Here is a 22326-nt window from a genome sequence, read left to right on the forward strand (position 1 = left end):
ATCACATATTCTGCCCCTCGCTGGCACCCGGTCTTTATGGTTTTTATAACATTTGGCTCATCGTGCATTTGGTATAGCTCATGGTTATAGTTAGCTCGGTTAATCTAGTTGAGTATGTTCTAAAAATTTTCAGTTCTTATTTACAGGAAAATGACGGTCATTTACTGAGAAATTGAGTTTTTGCAAATACATACTTAGGTAGTCATGTTGAGTTTTCTTTCCTTAAATCAAATTTGTTAGATCGAATCATTAAACTAATTTGGTCTTTATGTTTCCGCCATAAAATCACAGTAGTTATCTTTTATTCACCTAACCAAGCTAGAATGTACCAGACCATTATTACTAATCGTTAAAATCTTACATAGAAAATCCGTACTAGACTGAGAACACGAAAACAACATATTGCTGTGGATGCGTCAATGAACACTGCGCTATTTAATGAGGATTATTTTATTCATAATTGTCGATTTGAAAAATAAGTTTATCCAAAAAGACAAGAACCCAATGGCTGTAAATAGTGTGTCAGCATGAATGAAAATGAATGGTGTCAAAACATTGTCAAAACCAGATTGACTGGATTGACAGAAACCAAAAGTTTGACTTGAAAATACAAATTTTAGTAGGTGCTCTCATTCACTTAATTTAATTATTTTTAAATTAATGGGAAATTTATCATGGCCGGCACATATTATTTTGTTATAGTCGGACATTCTGACAATCCTATCTTTGAAATGGATTTCATTCCTGTTACTAAAGAAACAAAGGTAAAACATAGTTTCTCTTTTTTAACAAAGCTTAGTATTTAATCACAGACTAGGCATACCTAGCCTGCGATAATTATTGGTCATATCGTTATCATTGAACTTCCAGATACCATAAAATTCGTGAACATATTTGGCTACTTTAGACATTGATAATGTACATAGCATTTACTTACTGTTTCTATAATTAAACGACATTCATTGATATTCAGTCGAAAAATTACAATTACTTGTACTTGGAATATTATGTTCAGTCATTTCATTCATTTCATATCAAATTTCAGAAGGAAGATAACAGACATTTGAACCAGTTCATAGCCCATGCTGCCCTAGATCTAGTGGATGAACACATGTGGAAAGTACCAAATTGTTATTTAAAATCTGTTGACAAATTCAACCAGTGGTTCGTGTCTGCTTTTGTTACAGCAAGCCAGGTAATTTTTTTTTATTACACTATATTTGACAGTTAGTGGCAAACCGAGAGTGTGAAAAACTGGTCTGGTATGGTTAGAATAACAAGTAAAATGCTGCTATACTTATTTTTCTATTGATATTGCCTTCTAAGGCATAATAACATACAATTATACAATAGATCTCTATGTTTTACTGGTGGTAGGACCTTTAGTGAGTCTGCAGTCCGCACGGGTAGGTACCACCACCCTGCCTATTTCTGCCGTGAAGTAGTAATGCGTTCTAGTTTGAAGGGTGGGACAGCTGTTGTAACTATACTGAGACCTTAGAACTTCAAGGTGGGTAGGGCATGAGCTCCATGCTAGGGTGAAGCTGAAATGGCCTCTCAGGTCTTCCGGCATAGTTAGGTGAAAAAAAAAGGATTTTCTACTTTTACTTTCCACTCTTATCAGTAGACAACTGCTAGCTGTTAAAATAATTACAACTAAACAAATTTTGTAATCATGTAACTAGTATATATTATTATATTTTAAACTAAAATATTTTTACAGATGAGGTTCATAATAGTTCATGATACAAGAAATGAAGACAGTATAAAAAATTTCTTCACAGATGTCTATGAGTGTTACATTAAATTGATGCTGAATCCATTTTACAAAGAGGATACGCCAATCACAATGCCTGCTTTTGAAAAGAAAGTTCAATTTTTAGGAAAGAAATATTTAACTTAATACTAGTTAGTAAACTAAGTTGTTTTATAAAATACTGCATGGGTGAATGAGCTATCACAGTTGTATATCACGTAAGATGATTACTGGTGCCTATTGATATCACATCACGAATGCCACCATCTACCTTGATACACAATATCAATTATTTTGTGAAAATATAAATCCTATGTGTTATCTACTTTATCAACATTACAGTTTTGTTATTGCCATTGAAGATTGTCATTAACTCTAGTTAATCTTTAAAGTCTTAAAAATAATCGTTTAAAAATATTGCTAGGATGCTTAATAATTATTATTCTAATGTATGGTTTGTTTTAGAGATTTGAACAAGAGATTTTATGGACATATATAATACCGTAAAACGGGGTGAAAAGGGACAAAATTGAACTTTGCACCATAATTTTATAGAGTTACATTAATAAAAGTGAATATCATTTGAGTGAAATGTATGTCCGCTAACTTAAATAATACAATAGTCTTTATAAAATAACAATTATTTAATCGGTTATTAATTTATTTACTAAATACTAAACTGTTCCTTTTCAGACTGAATGTGGGGTCAATTGGGGCGGATAAGGGGTTGCTAGGGAAAACAGGTCAGGGCTGTCAAAAGACAAAAAATATAATTAATACACAATTATGGAGTAGATAGGTAGGACGTAAATAAGAGTCGTCTGTAGGTATTATTATTTATTCTTATTCTTACAGAAATTTTATCGTGATGTCTTCTTAAAAAGCCACTGACAAAATCAGTGTTCTGGCATATTATTTGTGACTCTCTTAATCTTTATGTCTGATCTATCTAAAAATCCTTTTACTAAAAGCCTTAAGTCGTAAGTGTCAAGCGGATAGCCCCATTCAGAACATATTCAAATATTCAATGATATATTTTTCTACGTCTCGACTCAAAACTGTTTACCCACCCGGTTTCTTCATAACTTTAGTGTCTCTGTAGAACAGATTTTAGAATATTGCATTGTTTCGCTATGCTTACAAATGACATTTTTGTGCTTTCATATTCTCGAAGAGCAGTTGTAATATTATTCTCATCGTATTTTTTATATGTTTTGTTTTGAATATTTTTATAATTGCGAGGCATACTGAAACAAATAGTAGTACAGACCGTTCACCATAAGATGTCCCCTGCCTTGAGAGTTGGTAGCATTTCCAACGGTGTTGCAAACAATATATGCACCTTTTACCCCCCATTATCTTGTGTGTAATGTAAAATTATTGTTTTGGCTTCTGTTGCTCTAATAAAGACCCCCTATATTAGTTTTCTTCAATATCTTCAAAGTACAGATATCGACCTGGCTTATTTTTATTATATGTCTAGATAATATATAGCTAAAAGACTAGGAAGGTTGTAAATTATGACACAATTTAAATTTGAAATTATTTATTTATTGCATTTTTACTGACTGTAATAATGGTCGAAAGAAACGATTCCAGACATATCACTGTCACTTGCATAAGCGTCGTCTGACGTATCCGAATCTGTGCTGCTGTCGTTTCCTAGTTCAATTATGAATTTATCCGTAATATTATCCATGCAGCCATCACGTTCATAAAATTTGTCTTCTAAATGTTTTACGTGTTCACACTGTTTTTGCCAATCCTGAGGAGTTATCGATGAAAAAGCTTCTTCAGTTAACTTCACGATATTACCAGCTTCTTGGCCGACATTATTGCTAGCTACTCGTCTCTTTAAAAGACTCCACATAAACTCAATAACATTTAAGTCACAGTGATAGGGGGGCAACCTAACCACTTTATGGCCATGACTTATCAATAATTGGTCAGCCTCATAAATGGGCGCTTCTTTGTGCTCTTTTATAATTTGATAAAGCTCTGCTTTCAACATTGTCGGTAAATAAGACAATTCCTTATTTGTAATCCATTCTTGCATTTGGAATTTTGAGGAACTCATAGTAGGTGCTTTATTCACTTGTACTGTATGATAGGGAGCATTATCCATGACGACTAACGAGTTTGGAGGCAAATTGGGTATAAGTTTCTCTGAAAGCCATTTCATAAAATTTGTTCTATTCATATCGTCATGGTAGTTCCCTGATTTACTCTGTGATTTAAAAATCAATTGAGCATTAGAAATGAACCCCATTTCTCCACCTGCATTAACAATAATCCATCGCATTCCAGGAGAATCACTTGTTAGTACTCTGTCCTCGTCACTTTTTTGCCAACATTTTTTCATTGCATATGATGCGTGAATGTATGTTTTATCTAAGAAAACTATAGGCCGACCTTCTACACGATTTTGCCTCATAGTATCGATATACTTGCGTCTTCATGCAACTATGTCGTGTCTTTCCATTAAAATTTTCCGCTTCGAACCACACTTTTTGTATTGAAATCCGATTCGTTTTAAAATTTTCCACAAAGTGGTTCGACCTCCACCAAAGTTTAAATATTCCTTAATTCAATAAGTAATTTATTCAAGGTAGGAACAACTTTTCTGACATTATTCTGGTTCATTTAGCAAAAGTTCTACTTCTGTTGGCATTGTCGTTAATTCATTGAGAGCTGCCATTGTGGTCAAATCTTCTGAACCATAGTTGTTTTGTTCATTTAAATTGCTCCTGTCCATGTGTTGGATTAGTTCCTTAGAAGTTGTTTCTATTATTTGCGACGATGACTCGTGAGTTGAAATTTTGGTACGAGATATTTATACAAGTCGAAGCTTTTTAGCTTCGATTGATTTACCTACCATCTTATTTTTCGTCTTTCTGATTAACTGTGGTTCAACTATTTCTTCAAATGTCTGATAGTTAAGACTTGTAGAACAGTTGTCATCCTAAATTTCTTGAACTGGTTTGTGGGCATTAAATTTTTTGTGTAGCTTACTTGATCTGAATTGATTGGCCATAAACCATAACCTTTAAAGCCGTTATTCAACGTAGTCTTATTTAATTTGGGTAAAAGCTTCTCCAATATAGGAGCAACATCTGTTTTTAGTAAGGATTTTAATAAGTTATCTGTTCGCCATTCTAGGACTACTTTACGCCACATTTGTCTGCTGGTTGCAAAATCCGTGTCGCGTTGGGGTATAGAGCTAAAAGTATTATACCAAGATTTTGACAAGTTGAGTAAGCTGAAGTGTTGTGTGGCTTTTATGTCCATCCAAAAAAAGAATTACTGGAAAAGTGATATTCATCTCCATTAGCGCTGGATGCAGAACATTCTGTATGTACTGGATGAAAAGCTCGGCCTTCATCCATCCATTATCTGACAAGCCAATACCCCACTCGTTAGGCACAGACTTTTGAATCTCAGGTCGCATTCTTTTTAAGGGGTAAATAATCATAGGTGGTTGTTACACAATCCGCCGAAAATGTGAACATTACAGTAACACATGATTTAGCCTTAGCGTGATACACATTTTTGGTTCCCTTTAAAGCGATAACTTTGGTGTTCTTTGGGCATAAAATAAAATTCGTTTCATCTCCATTGTAAACTCTAGATGGATCACTCAAAATATGAAGGAGATAATTTTCTTTCAGATATTCTTCTACTTGTGTTAACCAGTTTCTAATTTGTTTCTCTGACAACTTTGAGCTTGCTGAACAACAGCCTCTAATGTTTGTATAGAAAGCTCAGGATGCCTCTTCAAAAATAGTTTATATCATCCCTCGCCTGGTGTATTATCTATAAAACTGTCTGGTCTGGGATGTTCATCCAAATACAGTTTGACGCTCTTTATGATATCCTCTTTACGCCGTGGAAATCCTTTTTTACTAGCTGCATTTATTTATCTGACTATCTCTTAATCTTCTGCATTAGACAGAACTGTATCTGGAGCAGGTCGACTTTTGACAAATTGGGTGGATATGCGTAACTGCAAAGTTGCTCGTGGGATATTAAATTTATTTGCAGCAGTTTTCTTACCCATTCCATTTTTATGGCTTGCAAGGCTTTTTTTACATCTTATTCTGTAAATGCTTTTGTAATTTTTTTTCCATCCGTAACCTTCGGTATTTTAAAGCAGGGTAGGTACCTGGTACCTCTCTGTAAAAAAATAATACGATAACGACGACTTCATTTCCATAAAAGCTCACAAACAGCTGTGAAAGAAATATGGCTGATAACAGCGTTGCCACTACAGATTATTAGATATTCTACCCAATAAAGTATTGCAACAGTAAATAAACAGGAATTGTCTCTTAAACTGAATTTTTAAATCAGAATGCCAATCACTGGGGGGGTGCCAACAATGCCTTATGCCAATTTGGTTTGCCGTATTTCATTATTTATTTAAAAAATGTCTATTCTTCGTTTGTTTTTTACTCCATAAAGATTTTTTAACGTTTCTACCACTTCGGATTCATGTTTATCTAGTGCGTAGGTACTGGTCCTTGCTTCTCATTTTGTCGCACATGTCGCGCGGCACCTTAAACTTTGTACAGTTTCTAAGTTACTAATTTATTTCGCATCTTGGTCTTCATGTTGTTAACTTGACTAAATATCCTTTCAAAGTCTGCGTTACTGTGTGGAATTTTGCAGTCGGTTATATCAAGGATGTTTTTCCAAAATTCGTGGGCTTCCCAGGTGCTAATGTCTACTACGGTCGAAGATTTGTTGACATCTGGTAAAAGTCGTCACTCGTTATCAATTTTTTGGAGGTTACTTTCAATTTTGACAATTCCTGGTTGTTTTTGGGTGCTTGCCCACTTCCGTTAATGTTGCCATGGAAATAGTCGCTATTGCTGTGGCGCACAGCTTCTTCAGGTGATAGATGTTTAAAGAGCGGAAGTATTTCATTGGAAAACTCATAACGCATCCGAATTTCCTTGCAGCTTGTAAGAGCCGAGTCTCTGAGCGTCGAATGGCGGCGCCCTCCCCCCACACCGTTTAGTTTTTCGTGATATTTACTTTTTAAAACATAAATCTTCCACCGGACACCCTGTATTGTGATTTTAATGGTATTACAGCTATTATGTTATTGAGGAAACTCTATAAAGTAAACTTATCTTCAAAATGTTATTAGTATGATTCAAGCTTCTGGTAATTTTTTTCTGTTACATAACTACCTACCATAGCTACCTTGTGATTTCTACAGACTCCGTAGACTGAATGGACCTTTAGCTTGTTCACCTTCCTATACAAAAAAAGCTATAAAAGGTTCCACAAATAAATAAATTATTATACCTACTTTATTTTATATAAGCTAAGAAGGTAAATGTTTATGGAAAAATTGATGTTAAGACTGTAAATATTGTAATTAAAAGTTCTTTACCAAATATCAAAGTTTTATTATTTTTTTGTTAGTAAAAAAATACACTCGAATAACAACGGAACAAAATACTAAGCAGAAGGTTTAATTTTTATCAATACTATCCCCGTTATTAAAAGTTAGCTAATCCTAGCATACGCATCTTTTTCGATCACCGTCGGAAAATAGTAGACCTAAAATTATAAATATTGTACTTGCCAGTATTTCTCATTACCGAAAAAACCCATAAAATTAATTTGAAATGGAATTCATGTCATTTTATGTTTTATAAATTAGTTCTACAATTATTTTACAGTTATGCAATTGGCTTCCTTAATAATTAATATAGTATAGGTAATCCCAAATCTTCTTCGGGCAAACTCTCATTTGAAAAATCATCTGTAACATAAAAAATGATATTTAAGCTAAAATTGTGAAATTTTCTTTTTTTTCTACCAAACTGATGGTCTAGAGAGATCATATCAGCGTCGCCGGGCTACTAGGTGAGCTTACGGGGCTCAAACCTGACGATGTTGCTAACACGAACCATAGCAAGAGCAGTGCTTCGCAGAATCTACCACCGGATCGGAAACGCGACCCACTGAGAAGATCCGACGAGAAACTCAGTGGACTGTGGCTGTGGGTTAATTCACTCGCCGAGCCCTTTGTCGCAAGCGACGGGTTCGACGAGAACGATGCCCGGTGCTTGGGGTACCTAAAAGCACCGTTAATGGATCGGGAGGATCCGAGATGGCGTGTTTTGGGCGACGGCGACTGTTTACCATTTGGTCCGCAGGATCGGCAATGTAGTTACCGGCGGCCACGATGAGAGGGTTTTTCGTGTCGTGCCGATTTATCGAAATGGGAAATTTTCTAATAACACATGCTTTAAGTCAATTTATTACTAAAATAAATCTAAAGAAACGTGAAAAAGAAGATGAGCTATCATCATTCCTATATAGTGAATGTTTTGTAAATATTACCAGTATAAAACTCATCTTGATATGAGCATTCAAGCTCCATGCTGTGTCTCCTAATTATAGGTGGAGGGGTGCTTGGCGGGGAGAGCTGCTTCAGGTGACAAGGTTCCGACAGTGGAATAAAGTCAAATAAATCTCTTTGATAATTATCTGAAAAATATTAATTTTAACAGCAAAAGGATTTTATTGATTTATTTATTATACGCTTACCAAAGTCCATAAACAACAACAACTTAATGCCATCACCCACCTTGAGTTCTAAGGTCACTGTTATTATAGTGGCTGCCCCACTCTTTAAACTGAAACGCATTACTGTTTCACGGCAGAAATAATAGGGGTATTGGTACCTTCTCCCTTGCAGGTTAATGAAATGCCCAAATACCAGTAAGTCTATAGTGATGCAGGCATAGTAGTACTATACAACTAAGACGTCTTGAGGTGGGTGGTGACAATTAGATTGATGATTGTGGGCTCCAGTAACCACTTTACACCAAGACGACTGCAAGCTGATCCATCCATTTAAAGAAAAATACTTACAATTTTTATTTTTATTTTAGCTGATGTTCTCATAAGCAGCCTTGTGTATCATGCAGTGTTAGTTTGCTTAATCAACAAGCTAATGGTTCTTATTACTAAATTTTTCATTAACAAAATAATGCTAATTATAGAATCAAAATTATACCATAGTGCTTAGGTTTGGTGAACTCAATTTCTTCAAATGTACATCCTTTATCACCATCCTCATCAGTATATATGAGAGAACCCACATTCACAGCACGAGGGGTGAACACTTTACGTGATGGTGTGCTCTGAATTGCTTTCCCAGTATTTGATAGAAAAGATTTCTTGGTTTCCCCTTTTTTTGTTGGTTCATTTGGTTTTGTGGGGCCTGCTGAGACTACTTTGCCCATGTTTTCTGAAAATCACTTATTAATTGAAAAATTACTACATAACAATTGTTCATGAACATATTTTTTGCCATTTTTTCCATCAGAAATGTTTAAGGTGATGATTTGCGAAGGTTGCGCAGTTACGAAAATTGATGAGCATAGCCGACGACTGGCTTCAATGGTGTATATTGGGGGAGACCTACGTCTAGCAGTTTGGACAGTTCTAGGACTTTGGGCTGATGATGATTTCTAATTGTAACAATATGTCATTGTAGGCAAAACATTCGCATTGAAAAATGAAAATATAGTCTGATGGACATAGTTTGTAAGTGTACAGCTGCTGCTAGATACATTACGACGTGAACCGACTTAAAAGAAAAAGTAAGTTATATAATTAAAACATAATGCAATTCATTCAAGCTGCGGTTTCCTAATGAATAATGTGTGGTCTCATTTAGCTCAGATATATTATTTTTTAAGAGTGGTAAAACTTTTTAAAATAAATTATATTTACCTATATTATGCAGAGGTTGCCGGGAAACATTTTTCACGGCCTGTCTAGTAAGGTGATCTCCAAAAATATCAAACAGAGACATTGTGGCTAAATCGAAGGTTAATTTCGATAGACTGATTTTTTCTATATCGTCGTTATTTGCTATTGTTTAACGAATTTCAAACGGCTACTAAAGTTCAGTGTTCACTCATTTTCAAAACAACGACGAATCAACGGCAAAGAACATATGTCATAGATTATAAACTAATAGAATGACCAGCCCTTGGCGAATAATATATTAATAAAAATATGTAAAAACAATATGGTAAAATATATCACAGTACCGTATCATAAATAAAATGTAAAAAGCTAAGAGTATTATTCACCCGTTTTAAACTATATTGTACAGCAGAGTACAAGGGAAAGTGGAGCCTAGTCAAGCTAGTAGAGCTCTTTTGTGGAATTTTATTTGAGAAAGGGACCCTGAGAATTGAGCCCGAACTAATCCCATCTTACGTTCTTACAATATAATATAATACCTATGTGTACAAATCAAAATCACTGGAAATATTATGTACATTTTACACAGTAGCATTGCGCCAGCCATTTTCCAAAAGTCTTGGCTGTATAGCATGCGTTCCTTTTGTATGTCAGCTGCAGCTGATGTATGTTTGAAAACATTTTTATAGGTTAGACAAATAAAAGAGTTTCTAAATTTCAAACTAATATATTACTTTGAAAAAGAAATTGCAATGTCCGGTGATAAATCATCTAAACCGAATGGACTGGGTACAGATCCCATGCAGAGGCTCGCTTCATTAAAAGCACCCAGAGATCTTATGCTTGGAGGAGTCAAACCAAACAAAAAAGTCTTCACACCTAACTTGAACGTAGCTCGGAGTAAAAATAAAGGGTGAGTTACATTCAGAATGTAAGAATACATTACAGAGATGGTTATTTTTTGCAACCACCACAATATCGCCATCAATTCTGGACACATTGGGCACTCGTTAAGAACTTCGCTTTCGTGAGGCACTGACCGAGCAATGTACTCCGTTGACGGAATGTGAAACTGCGAAACCATTATGCCTTGGGTGGATTAGTTATTTCAGTTATCAGCCACAATAACAAAATGTTCTACAAAAGTTCACAGTGCACATACATGACTTACTTGCAATCTGAAACCGCTCTATATTCTAAAATAATAATAACCCTAAACCATGGCTGCTGACAACTAACCGTAGTCAAGTTTGTAATTTTTAATCTTTGACTTAAAAAATAAGAAACATTGATTTCAAATGAAATATAATACCTCTAAAAACCTAAAATGCCAAGCTCACGTCATCCCCTAGTTAAAAAAAATCTAGCATCATCGTAATAATCTTAAATACTGCAACATTATGTTTGTATGCAATCATCATCATAATCATTATTTCCTATTAGCCTCTGCTGGGGTGTAGGGCTTGAATCAAATTTTCCATTTATATCGGTCTTGAGCAGTCTGTTCTAGCTCCTCCCACGTCATGCCCAAGACACCTAGCTCCTGTTCCTGTTTGTATGCAAGTTATAAAAAATCACAAATGTGGCTTTTAATCCTTTTACTACAGGAGGCTGACACGCTTCTGAACTGTCAGCATCCCTGTAAATATATAAGGTTGATTGTTTTTATTTATATATTACAGAGCCAGGTAAATGGATACCAGTGTCTTTAGACCACTACCACCACTTTAGCACACCACGAATGCCATGATTAACGTTTAGATATGAGGTTGAAGCCTCAATTATATTGTGGAACAGCTGCCCCACCCTTCAAACCGGGATGGAAATAGTGCATTACCACCATTAGTATAAAATTAGAGTTATTAATATATTTTGATCTAGTGTAATGAAATTAATTCAAGTATAATTATAGACAAGCAACAACAAGTGCCAAAGAAACAAGGAATGAAGAGAAGAACAGCAGGGATTCAAACAGGAACCGGAATTTTAACAGGAATCAGAGAAATGGGCCAACACTAATAAAATCTGCTGGTGTCTTCTCTGAAGGTTAACATTTTAAATAAATAATTTATTTGTCTTCTATAATCATTAGCTACCCATCAAAATAACTGATAATTTATTACAATATTATATTAACAATAATATACAATATTTTTGTTGTTGCTAGTCATAGGCATAATTAAAATTTACAGTTTAATATCAGGTTATGACCACAAAACCTCCAATGTATTCCAAACATTGGAAATAAAGTATTTATTATGTTTAATAGAGTTATTGATGATAAGAAAGTAGAATTACATGTAAAAATAATAATATATATAGTCAGTTTATTTTGCCAATGATGTTTGTGCGGTAATCACTATTACATCTATCAGAATACATTTTTAAAACCAAACTGTTTTGTTGCAATTGAGATGATACATTGACGTTAGTTCCTATAGATTTCACCTTACACAATGAATGAATTCATTTTCATGCCATAATTAAAAGCTATTGTTAAAAGTGAAATGACCATGGCTTCATACAACCGTATCAATATGTTAGTTTAAATTGTTTGAATGATTCATCATTTGTTTTTATAAATCCACGAAACATTCTTCCAATCTCCCGTACAACTGAGTTCTGTGAATCATAGCTACTAAATTAATACAAAATCATTAATCAATCATTAAGTAATGATGTTGAATTCAATCAATGAATGACTCTATTTTTTTTAATGATAACATTACATTCAGAACTTCACAATTCAGACAGGAGTAAGCGTTTAAAAATAGCTGAGCTTTATTCAGTTTGATTACTCCTAAAAATTAAATGAATACTGAAAATTAAGCCAGTCAATAATTAAAAACTCAAAGTAATTGATTACAGGCATCGGTTCATCAGAGAGGCATTCTTCAAGTCGCTCGTACTACGGGCGGGACACAGAAAAAACTACAAACATTATGAAGAAGCCAGCTATCAGAGTAAAGGATTTCGTGAAGGTATTTACATTTAAATTACATTCATCGGTTAATTTTGTTGTAATTAAAATCGTGTAATAAAAATAAAAACCGCAAAATTGTAATTTGCGTAATTACTGGTGGTAGGACCTCTTGTGAGTACGCACGGGTAGGTACCACCACCCCGCCTATTCCTGCCGTGAAGCAGTAATGCATTTCCGTTAGAAAGGTGGGGTAGCCATTGTAACTATATTGAGACCTTAGAACTTATATCTCAAGGTGAGTGGCGCATTTGCGTTGTAGATGTCTATGGGCTCTAGTAACCACTTAATAGCAGGTGGGCTGTGTGCTCTTCCACACATTAAAGCAATAAAAAAAAGTGACCTAAATCCACTATCTATATCTTTCTAGATCGACAAAGAACTGGAGGAGAAGAAGATAAATATGATTTTAAGAGGAGGCGATACTGACGAGCTGGAGTCCATCGACTTTAAGGACATCCTCGACAGGGACGCACCCATCAAACTACCCATGGATGATGGGAGTGAGTTTCTAATCAACTTTCCTGTGTTCATCCAGTATTTTCTATGTAGCGTCGGCTTAGAGAAGCTCATCATCTCCACTCGTGGTTGTGGTGAGGTTGTAAGTGACGAACTGGAGTTAGCTGATAGCGTCCTGCCTACCTCGGTCGTGAAGCACAGGGGTTACACTGTACATTGAGGCTTTCATTTCAATTCTCGAGATTGGTACCGGTATCCGCACTCTGATCTATACCGTCCATAACGACTTCACAGATTAACAAATTCCTGAACATTGGAATGGTATTTTTATAGGATTTAGGATCTATCCAGCTACGGTCCCTTTAAATCAGCGGTCGGGGAATCGAGGTAAATTACCCGAAATGGGGTAATATGAAATTTTGTGGGGTAAAAATGAAACTTTTGTGAGTAAAAATTATATATATATATATTGAAGTGAAACTTCTTTAGAATCGTTGTGATTTCAAATTATCATGGGGTCTATAATATGAAAGATGCTAAAAGGAAGCGATTTCGTTTTTTTTTGTTCTTCGCCATGGGGTAATATCAACTTACACAAAAATATTTTGGGGTAGTAATTAAAAAAGTTCCCCGACCGCTGCTTTAAATTAATGGTTCCTCCTCCCTGAGTCGCATTCCTCATGTCTGAGGGTCGTGACCATCTCCTCCCATCATCCCTCTTTGGATGATGTTTCCGCATCTTCAATATTTACATAAATACATGTCTTTGACAGACTGGGCCAAGACTCATGCGAAACCGAAAGTCAAGGTTAAAGAAGAGATTGTTGTCAAGACAGAACCCCGGGAAGATGGCGACTGTGTTAGTAAGTAGTCTCAATATTAGAGTACCTTTTTTTATGAATGTGTGATTATTGGTGGTCAGGAGGCCTTTTTAGTTTTACCAGGACAATTCGGCGAGCAAAGGCTCAGTCAGGAGGGGTGGGATTTGCTAACAGCTGCCCGAGCACCTCCAAATGAGACCTAACAGCTCAAAAGCAACTGCTTCGTGAATGAATCTACTACCGGATCGGAATAGCGATCCGCTGAGAAGATCCGGCGAGAAACTCAACGCGCTGATGTATGAGTTAGGTTGCACGTTGAACTCTTTGTCGAGTTCGACGAGTACGGGTCCCTAAGCTTGCTCCTAGTGTTACAGCTGAAGGCGTCTAATGCAAGGGTTATTGAATCTGATGGATCCCTAAGGGCGTGCTTAGGGCAGCTTTTGGTTAGAGTCTCATACCCGATCCTGTGGACCGAATGGTAAACAGTCGACGTCGCCCTAAACACGTCATTACGGATCCTCCCGGTCCATTAACGGTTCTTTTAGGTCACCGCCCTCGTCGAACCCGTCGCTTGCGACGAAGAGCTCGACGAGTAAATTAACCCTCAGACACACAGCCCACTGAGTTTCACACCAGATCTTCTCAGTGGGTCGCGTTTTCGATTCGGTGGTAGATTTTGCGAAGCACTGCTATTGCTAGGGCCAGTGCTAGCATCACTCCCAGTTAGAGCCCCGTGAGCTCACCTACTCGCTCGGTTACGCTGACAGACTCTCAAGGCTATCAGCTTAGGTAGGAAATAAAAGTTAGAGTCTAGTCTAGTATTAGCGGGCTGTGTCTATGGATGCTATTTCCACTTTTTTTTTATTGGCAACACCAAAACACGGCTTTAGTTACTAATTAATAAAAAATAAAATCGGTATAGAGAATGCTATTTATCTTTTTTAGTTTTTCCTATATACTTAAGTATATAGATTATGTTAAATGAATAGCGTTTTTATTATTTCCAGTAAGCACACCAGAACGAAAGCCAGACGTGAAGGAAGCGTTTGAAGATACCGACTTAGTGAACTTACTTAATAACGACAAATCAACATTAATTATGTTGCAGGTAACTCCCTCCTAATATATCGTTTCGATCCTGAAGTTGTGTCCTGCCACGGATGGCAACCGTTGATGGCAATGACACGGTTTTTGCCGCCAAGCAACCGCGCGTTGCAATTCGTAGTCATTATTACAATTAAAACTTAAATAGATGAGACCCGGATACTGCTTATTTACAAGAAAAAAAAAATGATGCGCATATTACTAGTGGTAGGACCTCTTGTGAGTTCGCACGGGTAGGTACCACCACCCCGTCTATTTCAGCCGTGAAGCAGTAATGCGTTTCGGTTTGAAGGGTGGGGCAGCCGTTGTAACTATACTGAGACCTTGGAACTTATATCTCAAGGTGGGTGGCCCATTTACGTTGTAGATGTCTATGGGCTCCAGTAACCACTTAACACCAGGTGGGCTGTGAGCTCGTCCACCCATCTAAGCAATAAATAAAAAAAACTTGGTGCACGTGAAAGAAGTGAAACTTCTTTTGCGGTGCGTAGTAATGTGGTTTTCTTTATTTGTCATCAGTAAATCAAATTTCTCTTGTAGGTAATAAGGAATGCTGTGTGTAAGAGAAAGAATTAGCTCGCTTTGTTGCTATCCGCCTCTCCACGGTCGAGTTGTTCGCGAGACGCTCTGTCTATTTTCTCACTCTCACTCTTCTTAAATTGTATTTTTTATCTCTAGCCGTAACGAATCTGTCGCGATTTAAATTTTACTCTCAACGCGCCTAAAGAAGTTTCACTTCAACTAATTCGGGAGCGCTTTAAAGGAACCTAAGGGCCAGTATTTCAGGATACGCTGACGACAAGGATTTCTCTGTACACATAAGGACTTTAAAACACACTACAACGATAATGTTAGCTAATAATATTTTAAACTTGTAAAGAACCGGCGAAACAAATTCAGTCATAATATGCAACTTCAAAGTTTACAGACGTCATTGTACGCTTCATGAAAACGTTTTAGCTTCCCTCGAGTCTCCCGGGCAGAGGCGGCCGCGTCGAGGACGACGTTCCCCGGAGGAGGACCAAGAACGAGCCCGGCCCGTCCGCCGGGGGGGGCGCGGACCCCGGCGCGGCGGACGAGCAGGAGGTGCGTGTGTTTCAACTTTATAATCAACAACCAGGGCCGGATTTAAACTTAATGCCGCTCCTGGGCAGCGGAAAAAATCCGCCCCAATACTGGAATTTTACCTAAACTTATAATTTATATGGTGGTACCCACCATCCTGTCCGGTTCTGCCACGAATCGGCCGGGCCATTCCGATTTGAAGGTTCGGGACAGTCGACGACATGAGTGGATGAAGGGGATATGATACATTTTGTTAATTTTGAGAAAACGGGCAACAAACTTTTGTTACGTGTACTTTTTCTTCGTACACAACTCCTTCATCAAATGCAATTTCTAAAGATAGTCTTTAAACCCGGAGTTTGAATTAAGGTGTTATGTGCCTATTATTAGAACTTCAAACTCCGGGCTTAAAGGCTATATAAAAACTAAATCTTAAAAATGATACTTAACCCCTTCATCCACTCATGTTTCAGTCGTTATACGATATAGTTGAGACTCCGACCGGTGTCGGCATTCGCGTATTGATGTCTATGAGCTCTGATATCCACTTCTCACCGTGAGATAGATCATTGTCGATAAAAAACAAAAATCTCATATAGTAATTTTTTGGGTGGCTGGTGCATATCCGTGTGCTTAGTGCGAGTTTCTTAACATTCTCGATAGCGTAAAAGTTAACCAATTTTGTATGCAGTTGGAACAGCGCCCCTAGCGGCAAACGTACGCAAACGATCCCATTCCATACAAATATGAGCTAACTTTTACACTACCGAGAAAGTAAAAAAACTCGCACTAAGAACACAGATTTAAGTTTACTTTTACGCGATCGAGAACGTTAAAAAACTCACACTAAGCACACTGATGTAGAGTAAAACCGATGTGTTGCTCTCCCAGGAGGACAACAAGTGTCGCCTGACGGACCTCGAGGAGGGTAGGATCGGCAAGCTGCAGCTCCACAGGTCGGGGAGGGTCACCCTGGCTTTAGGAGAAACTGTATTTGAGGTAACCCTTTCTTTTGTATCATTTTTAATACGCTTCATAAGTTATTATGTAATGAAGTCTTTGAACATGATTTTGACCCCTCCAAAATACGGATTAACTCGAAATTTGGCGTACTTATCCAGGACCGATGACAATTCAATATTTTAAACAATTTGACCCGTTATTTACTTTCGCCAGTCAAAACAACAAATACATTTGAGCGCCTTCTTTTTTTTACTTAGCAAATTGGAAATTATTGAATTGGATAGGATAAGGATAATCCTTCTGCTCATATCGTATCACACTCACTCATATCTGTCAATAAAATATTTATAACTAAGTATTGACATCATGCACCCCACACCTTGATTACTATAAATTTATTTTCTATGTTTTTAGTTGGATTTACTATAAAAGCGGGTTTTTAAGTTTTTTTTTAAAACATATTTCAATGGTACTCTGGTTTTTGAATAGTGGTGACTCGCATTGAGTCCGCAAGGGTAGGTACTGCTTTCGTGCTTACTTTACTTAAACTAAAGCGACATGCGTTACGTCGAACGGGCTTCAACCTCAACGTCTCAAGGTAATCGTGAGGTCAATGGGATCCGGTAACTACTAAACACCAGGTGGCGCGTTTTAGAGCAATAAAAACCACTAGATCGGACTCGCCAATTATTATTTGTAACTGTATTTATTGGTGTCGTTAAAATAATTTAAGATTGTGATTTTTTTATTATATATTCGAACTATGATAAAAATGTGTATAGGACACGTATTAAGTATCCAAGCAATACTCGAACTAATAATTATCATAATAATAATATCTCCTAGTATTTTGTGTAATAGCTATTGTATTTTCGTGTAATAGGTATCGATGGGCACAAAAGCTGCGTTCCACCAAGAACTGGTTTCTGTAAGTACTGATGACGCGTCACGCTCAGCCAAGGTGACCTCCTTAGGCGCTCTCCGACATAAACTAAACGTGATCCCGGATTGGGAAACAATGTTTCGGGATATTCCTCTATAGAAATAATAAAACCATTCAGTTTTCATTGCCAAGTAATTTAAAAAAAAAAAACTGATCTTAAAAAGACTAATTAATATTGTCTAAACACTGAATTGTTATTCCTAAACTTCCTATCTACCTTAGCATTAACTACTGTTGTTGTTGTATGAACTAATTTATTATATTATCAATTGCAAAAGCAATAAAATAATACTTTAAAGATGTGTTTGTAACGGAAGAAACCATTAATCGACTTTAGATTACATACATACCTAGGCATTTTGACGTATTTCGTCGTAGTATTTTTTGACAAATTCTTGAAGTAATATAGTGTACAAGTTTAAAAGTATAATAAAGGTGTAATTTGAATAATTTATTAAGCGAAAATGCGCAAGCGTGGGACTAAAACCGCAGGACGTGGAATCTTGTGTTCTTCAAAAAGTTCTTTGAAGTATCAGTTAATTCCCGCCTAATTACGGAGTATTCTGTATTAAATTTTGAGGTTAATTTAATATGACAAAATGTTAGAAAAAAAAACTCTAGTAAAAGAACGTTAAATAGTTTTTAGCAAATTGTCAGTAAAAACCCCACTTTAATGTTTTCGGGGGTGATTGGGGGGAAGATTTATCCCTTTCCCGTAAACCGAATATAGAGTTCCAATATAGACAGTGACTTTTAGTTTATAGAACGGAATTAAATCATGATTTTATAGAATAATTTTGAACAAAATTATCAATGTATCAATACAAAAGTTCTTTTAGTTTACGTGTCTAGACAATCGTTTTTAGGATAATTTCTAATTAGTATGTAAGTTTTTATGTTTGTAAATAATAAATTATGTTGTAATTGATTCGTTTTTTTTTGTTTCATTTCGTTCATTAAATGGATAGCAAAATATTTATTATTGATATTGACATGTTCTGCAACCGCGCTCATTTAGTGAGAGTATAATAAAAACTAAGGTCGCCCAGACAGGAATTAGAGAAACTTTTGACCATAGACACAGCCCACTGAGTTTCTCGCCGTATCTTCTCAGTGGGGCGCGTTTCCGATCCGGTGGTAGATTCTGCGAAGCACTACTCTTGCTAGGGCCAGTATTAGCAATGCCTCCTGGTTTGAGCCCCGAGAGCTCACCTACACTCTGACATAGCCTCTCAAGGCTATCAGCTTAGGTAGGTAAAAAAAAGGACGGTATACGAGTCTGAATCCTGTTCGCCAGCCTCCTCGGGTTGCGGATTGCCTATTGACCTGGTTGCGAAGTCTGGTAGGTCTCCGCAGTGCAGGCCTGTCGCATAGACCTATTATGTTTTGGTCGCCGTATCGCTCTAAGATTAATGACCCTTACTACTCTACAATAAGACTGAAGTTCGATTGGTGGCCGAAGTTAGTATCATTGTTGAAGATATTGTGGCCTGTCGCATAGACCTATTATTAGGTTTGGTCGCCGTATCGGTCTAAGGTTAATGACCCTTACTACTCTACAATAAGACTGAAATTCGATTGGTGGTCGGAGTTATTATCGTTGTTGAAGATATTTTGTGTATATCGACGCTTGAAAGGCAAACGTGACTAAACGACAATGCGTGGACTTTACAGTAGACTAATTTAAAGTTGAAATACCTGAATTCAAAATTTATTTTAACGAATCTAGCTGTAGTAGAATCTAGCTAGTAGTTGTAGGATTGAAATTGTTTTAATAGACCTAGAAATATATTTTTTTTGCGCATCGAATATGGTTATTGTCTGTCACTAATGTACAAAGCAGTTATTGTCGCTTAGTCATGTTTGCCTTTCAAGCGTCGATATGTATTTATTTTGGTTTTGAATACATACTTCAGGCATCCATAATACAGTAGGAAATCTTCTTGAATGTGTAGCGTTTTTTTATTTATTGCTTATTTGGGTGGACAAGCTCACGGCCCACCCGGTGTTAAGTAGTTACCGGAGCCTACAACAACCTAAATCCCACTACCCACCTTGAGATATAGTCTCAATATTTACAGTACAGCAGCTGTCTCATCCTTGAAATCAAAATGAATTACTGATCAACAGCAAATAGTGAGTACTATATCTTTTTTTTTTTTTATAACCCTTGTAGGCAGACGAGCATACGGCCCACCTGATGGCGAGTGGTTACCGTCGCCCATGGACTTCAGCAATGCCAGGGGCAGAGCCAAGCCGCTGCCTACAAAATCAATATTCACACAAATTTTTGAAGTAATAACATAATATAGCAGTTAACATTTTATCAAAACTTCAGTGTTGTGAGAAACAAAATTAAGGCTTTTTGGTAAAGTAACAATTCATTAAAAACTATTTTATATACATTAAAATTTAAATTAACAATTTTAATTTGCCGCTACATTTTTATCTTCTTTAGGATATGATATAATAGTGTCTCGCCCTTCAAACTTCATTCCCTTCATGTCGATAGCGTAATTATAATCAGTAGGATTTGCTATAGCTAAGTCTATGGCTTCATCCAAATTTTCAGGTGTGATGAATGTTTTGGATAATTCCTGAAAATTAAATTTAATTTGTTTTAATAATTTTACATTTAAAAGATTAGAATAAGTAGTTTGATGATGTTGTGATGATTATTTGTGATTTTTCAGGAGTTACTGATATATAATTATTCTACTTGGATGTCATCCGATTTTTTCTTTTTTTTGTTTAGTTTAGCTATTCACAATTAATATAGTAATACTGTTTTTCTTCAAAATGTCAGTAACAATCCAAATAGGCAATGTGGTACATAAATTGATTTAATTCTTCAGGAATCAGCAATTATGGTTGAATTCTTATCACATCTAACACTAACATTTATAAAATATTTCAATGAATTATTCTATTTAATTTTGAGTTTTTAGTATTTATTGAATAAAGTAAAATTATTTTATTAAGTACTTTCGGTCTACATGAACTTACTTCTGATAATTATGAATTTTGAATATGAATCTTGAACAAGATTGAGTATGAGTGTATGGAAACTAGTCAGTGTTTTATTTATAACTACCGATGGCCCTGAGGGGCTGTTTTTACTTCACCTTTGTTTGTGTGGGTGAGATCATGGGACTCAACCTGAGAGAATTGTTTAACTGCTTTTATTCAAATAACATTTTATATCCATTATTCACAAAAATTTTACTTCATCAATAAATGAATATTTTTAAGTCCAAATATAAAACATGAATATAAAAAGCTATTGCAAAATACAATGTGTAACTTGTTGATAAAAGTAGTATATTTAAACGACGACTAAACTCATGTAATGCGATACAAGCTAATTGTTGGATTTAAATTTAAATTAATTGAATAAAAACAAAATACCTTCTGTTCCCTAATTTTTTCTGAAGCCTTTTTAATTTTTATTTGTAGTTCTTTGTCCTTGGCCTCCATTCTGGCCAATGTGTATTCCTCTAGTTTCGCAATCTCCAATTTTCTCCGTTCCTCTCGTGCTGCAGATATCTCCGCGTTCCACTTCTCGTTCAACTCAAAGCATCGAGCCCATTCGTCGGCCTCCAGCTGTTGAGACATTTCGGAACTAGCACTGTCTTTTGTGGATTTTTCCTTAATCATATCTTCGTGGTAGAAACGCCGAATTGCCCTCATCTGTGTCTTGTAATTGTTGTGGAGGCGCAGAAGCTCTACTCGCTCTTCTTCGGAGGTCGTTGGCCGCTTTGGTATACGGTAGACCTTGCTTTTTGCTACGGGTAACCATCTCGGCTTCCTATGGGCGCCGGCAGTTTGTATAAATAAGGGTATCGTTCGTTTGAGGTAAGAGCTTTGAGAGAACATTATTTACTGATCGAAGACTATGATTTCGAATATCTGCCTCGCGAATTCTTAGAACTAGGACTATTTGTAACAACTGCGTGTAAGGTTATTTACTTTTTTTATGATAATCTTTGATTGAAGTTTCGTTATTCTCTGTTGTCCACTTGAACAGGCAAAGGGAACAAAGGCCATCAAGTCAAATCTTTTGTTGTGTAATTATGTCTATTGAACAAAAACCAAATTGAAACTAAATTGATTTCAATGAATGAAATAATATCGTAGCGAAGTTTTGTAAATGCCCGTATTCATCAATAAATAATTTAGAAAAATAAGTCATGACCCAAAAATGAAAAAGTACCCAGAGTGGATCTAGAGGATCCCAGAAAACATGTTTAGGGCGACGGCGGTTATTTACTACCCCGTCTTCTGAATCAGAAGTGTAATTTACGATTGCTGTGATAAGACCAAAAGATCACTAAGCTTACTCGTTAAAGTGTTGAGCCCATGGCTGCCAGACCGTCGTTACATTATAAAACCGTTAACTTATAAAACCCATTTTTTTTCTTCTGTACCATACGAAAATAGTAGATACCCATTGTCAGACAATTAGTATGGTGCCATTTCCCCTTCAGACGCCCTT

At 36.2% G+C, this 22326-nt stretch overlaps 4 protein-coding genes across 4 annotated transcripts; 2 read left to right on the forward strand and 2 right to left on the reverse strand.

Moving 5' to 3' along the window:
• Window positions 1-554: 554 nt before the first annotated feature.
• LOC101743637 (trafficking protein particle complex subunit 2) lies at window positions 555-7168 on the forward strand. Its single transcript, XM_004925723.5, has 4 exons — window positions 555-764; window positions 1046-1195; window positions 1724-1908; window positions 2222-7168. Exons 1-3 carry the CDS (start codon window positions 675-677, stop codon window positions 1901-1903), a joined length of 420 nt encoding a protein of 139 aa, XP_004925780.1. The 5' UTR covers window positions 555-674; the 3' UTR covers window positions 1904-1908; window positions 2222-7168.
• LOC101743779 (uncharacterized) lies at window positions 7150-9854 on the reverse strand. The gene is made up of 4 exons (XM_004925724.5): window positions 9518-9854; window positions 8796-9029; window positions 8117-8263; window positions 7150-7532 (listed from the first exon to the last, which is right to left on the reverse strand). The coding sequence occupies exons 1-4, from the start codon at window positions 9597-9599 to the stop codon at window positions 7474-7476; spliced, it is 522 nt and encodes a 173-aa protein (XP_004925781.1). The 5' UTR covers window positions 9600-9854; the 3' UTR covers window positions 7150-7473.
• Window positions 9855-10135: 281 nt separating this feature from the next.
• On the forward strand, window positions 10136-18759 carry LOC101743929 (DNA-directed RNA polymerase III subunit RPC4). The gene is made up of 9 exons (XM_004925725.5): window positions 10136-10409; window positions 11409-11542; window positions 12365-12477; window positions 12847-12979; window positions 13709-13798; window positions 14764-14864; window positions 15821-15946; window positions 16817-16924; window positions 17772-18759. Exons 1-9 carry the CDS (start codon window positions 10249-10251, stop codon window positions 17928-17930), a joined length of 1125 nt encoding a protein of 374 aa, XP_004925782.1. The 5' UTR covers window positions 10136-10248; the 3' UTR covers window positions 17931-18759.
• A 1381-nt stretch (window positions 18760-20140) lies between these two features.
• LOC101744077 (small ribosomal subunit protein mS26) lies at window positions 20141-22029 on the reverse strand. The gene is made up of 2 exons (XM_004925726.5): window positions 21240-22029; window positions 20141-20428 (listed from the first exon to the last, which is right to left on the reverse strand). The coding sequence occupies exons 1-2, from the start codon at window positions 21705-21707 to the stop codon at window positions 20258-20260; spliced, it is 639 nt and encodes a 212-aa protein (XP_004925783.1). The 5' UTR covers window positions 21708-22029; the 3' UTR covers window positions 20141-20257.
• Window positions 22030-22326: the final 297 nt, after the last annotated feature.

This window comes from Bombyx mori, chromosome 7 (genome assembly GCF_030269925.1).
Source record: "Bombyx mori chromosome 7, ASM3026992v2".
Classification (NCBI taxonomy): domain Eukaryota; kingdom Metazoa; phylum Arthropoda; class Insecta; order Lepidoptera; family Bombycidae; genus Bombyx; species Bombyx mori.

Excerpts from the sequence above, each read along its gene's own strand:
- LOC101743637 (XM_004925723.5), top strand. The coding sequence starts at position 675 with ATGGCCGGCACATATTATTTTGTTATAGTCGGACATTCTGACAATCCT. Across the intron at positions 765-1,045 it reads CTGTTACTAAAGAAACAAAG|AAGGAAGATAACAGACATTT; the intron begins GTAAAACATAGT and ends ATCAAATTTCAG. Across the intron at positions 1,196-1,723 it reads CTTTTGTTACAGCAAGCCAG|ATGAGGTTCATAATAGTTCA; the intron begins GTAATTTTTTTT and ends ATATTTTTACAG.
- LOC101743779 (XM_004925724.5), bottom strand. The coding sequence starts at position 9,599 with ATGTCTCTGTTTGATATTTTTGGAGATCACCTTACTAGACAGGCCGTG. Across the intron at positions 9,030-9,517 it reads GCAACCTCTGCATAATATAG|AAAACATGGGCAAAGTAGTC; the intron begins GTAAATATAATT and ends AGTGATTTTCAG. Across the intron at positions 7,533-8,116 it reads TCAAGATGAGTTTTATACTG|ATGATTTTTCAAATGAGAGT; the intron begins GTAATATTTACA and ends TTTATGTTACAG.
- LOC101743929 (XM_004925725.5), top strand. The coding sequence starts at position 10,249 with ATGTCCGGTGATAAATCATCTAAACCGAATGGACTGGGTACAGATCCC. Across the intron at positions 11,543-12,364 it reads TGCTGGTGTCTTCTCTGAAG|GCATCGGTTCATCAGAGAGG; the intron begins GTTAACATTTTA and ends AATTGATTACAG. Across the intron at positions 15,947-16,816 it reads GCGCGGCGGACGAGCAGGAG|GAGGACAACAAGTGTCGCCT; the intron begins GTGCGTGTGTTT and ends TTGCTCTCCCAG.
- LOC101744077 (XM_004925726.5), bottom strand. The coding sequence starts at position 21,707 with ATGTTCTCTCAAAGCTCTTACCTCAAACGAACGATACCCTTATTTATA. Across the intron at positions 20,429-21,239 it reads AAAAAATTAGGGAACAGAAG|GAATTATCCAAAACATTCAT; the intron begins GTATTTTGTTTT and ends TTTAATTTTCAG.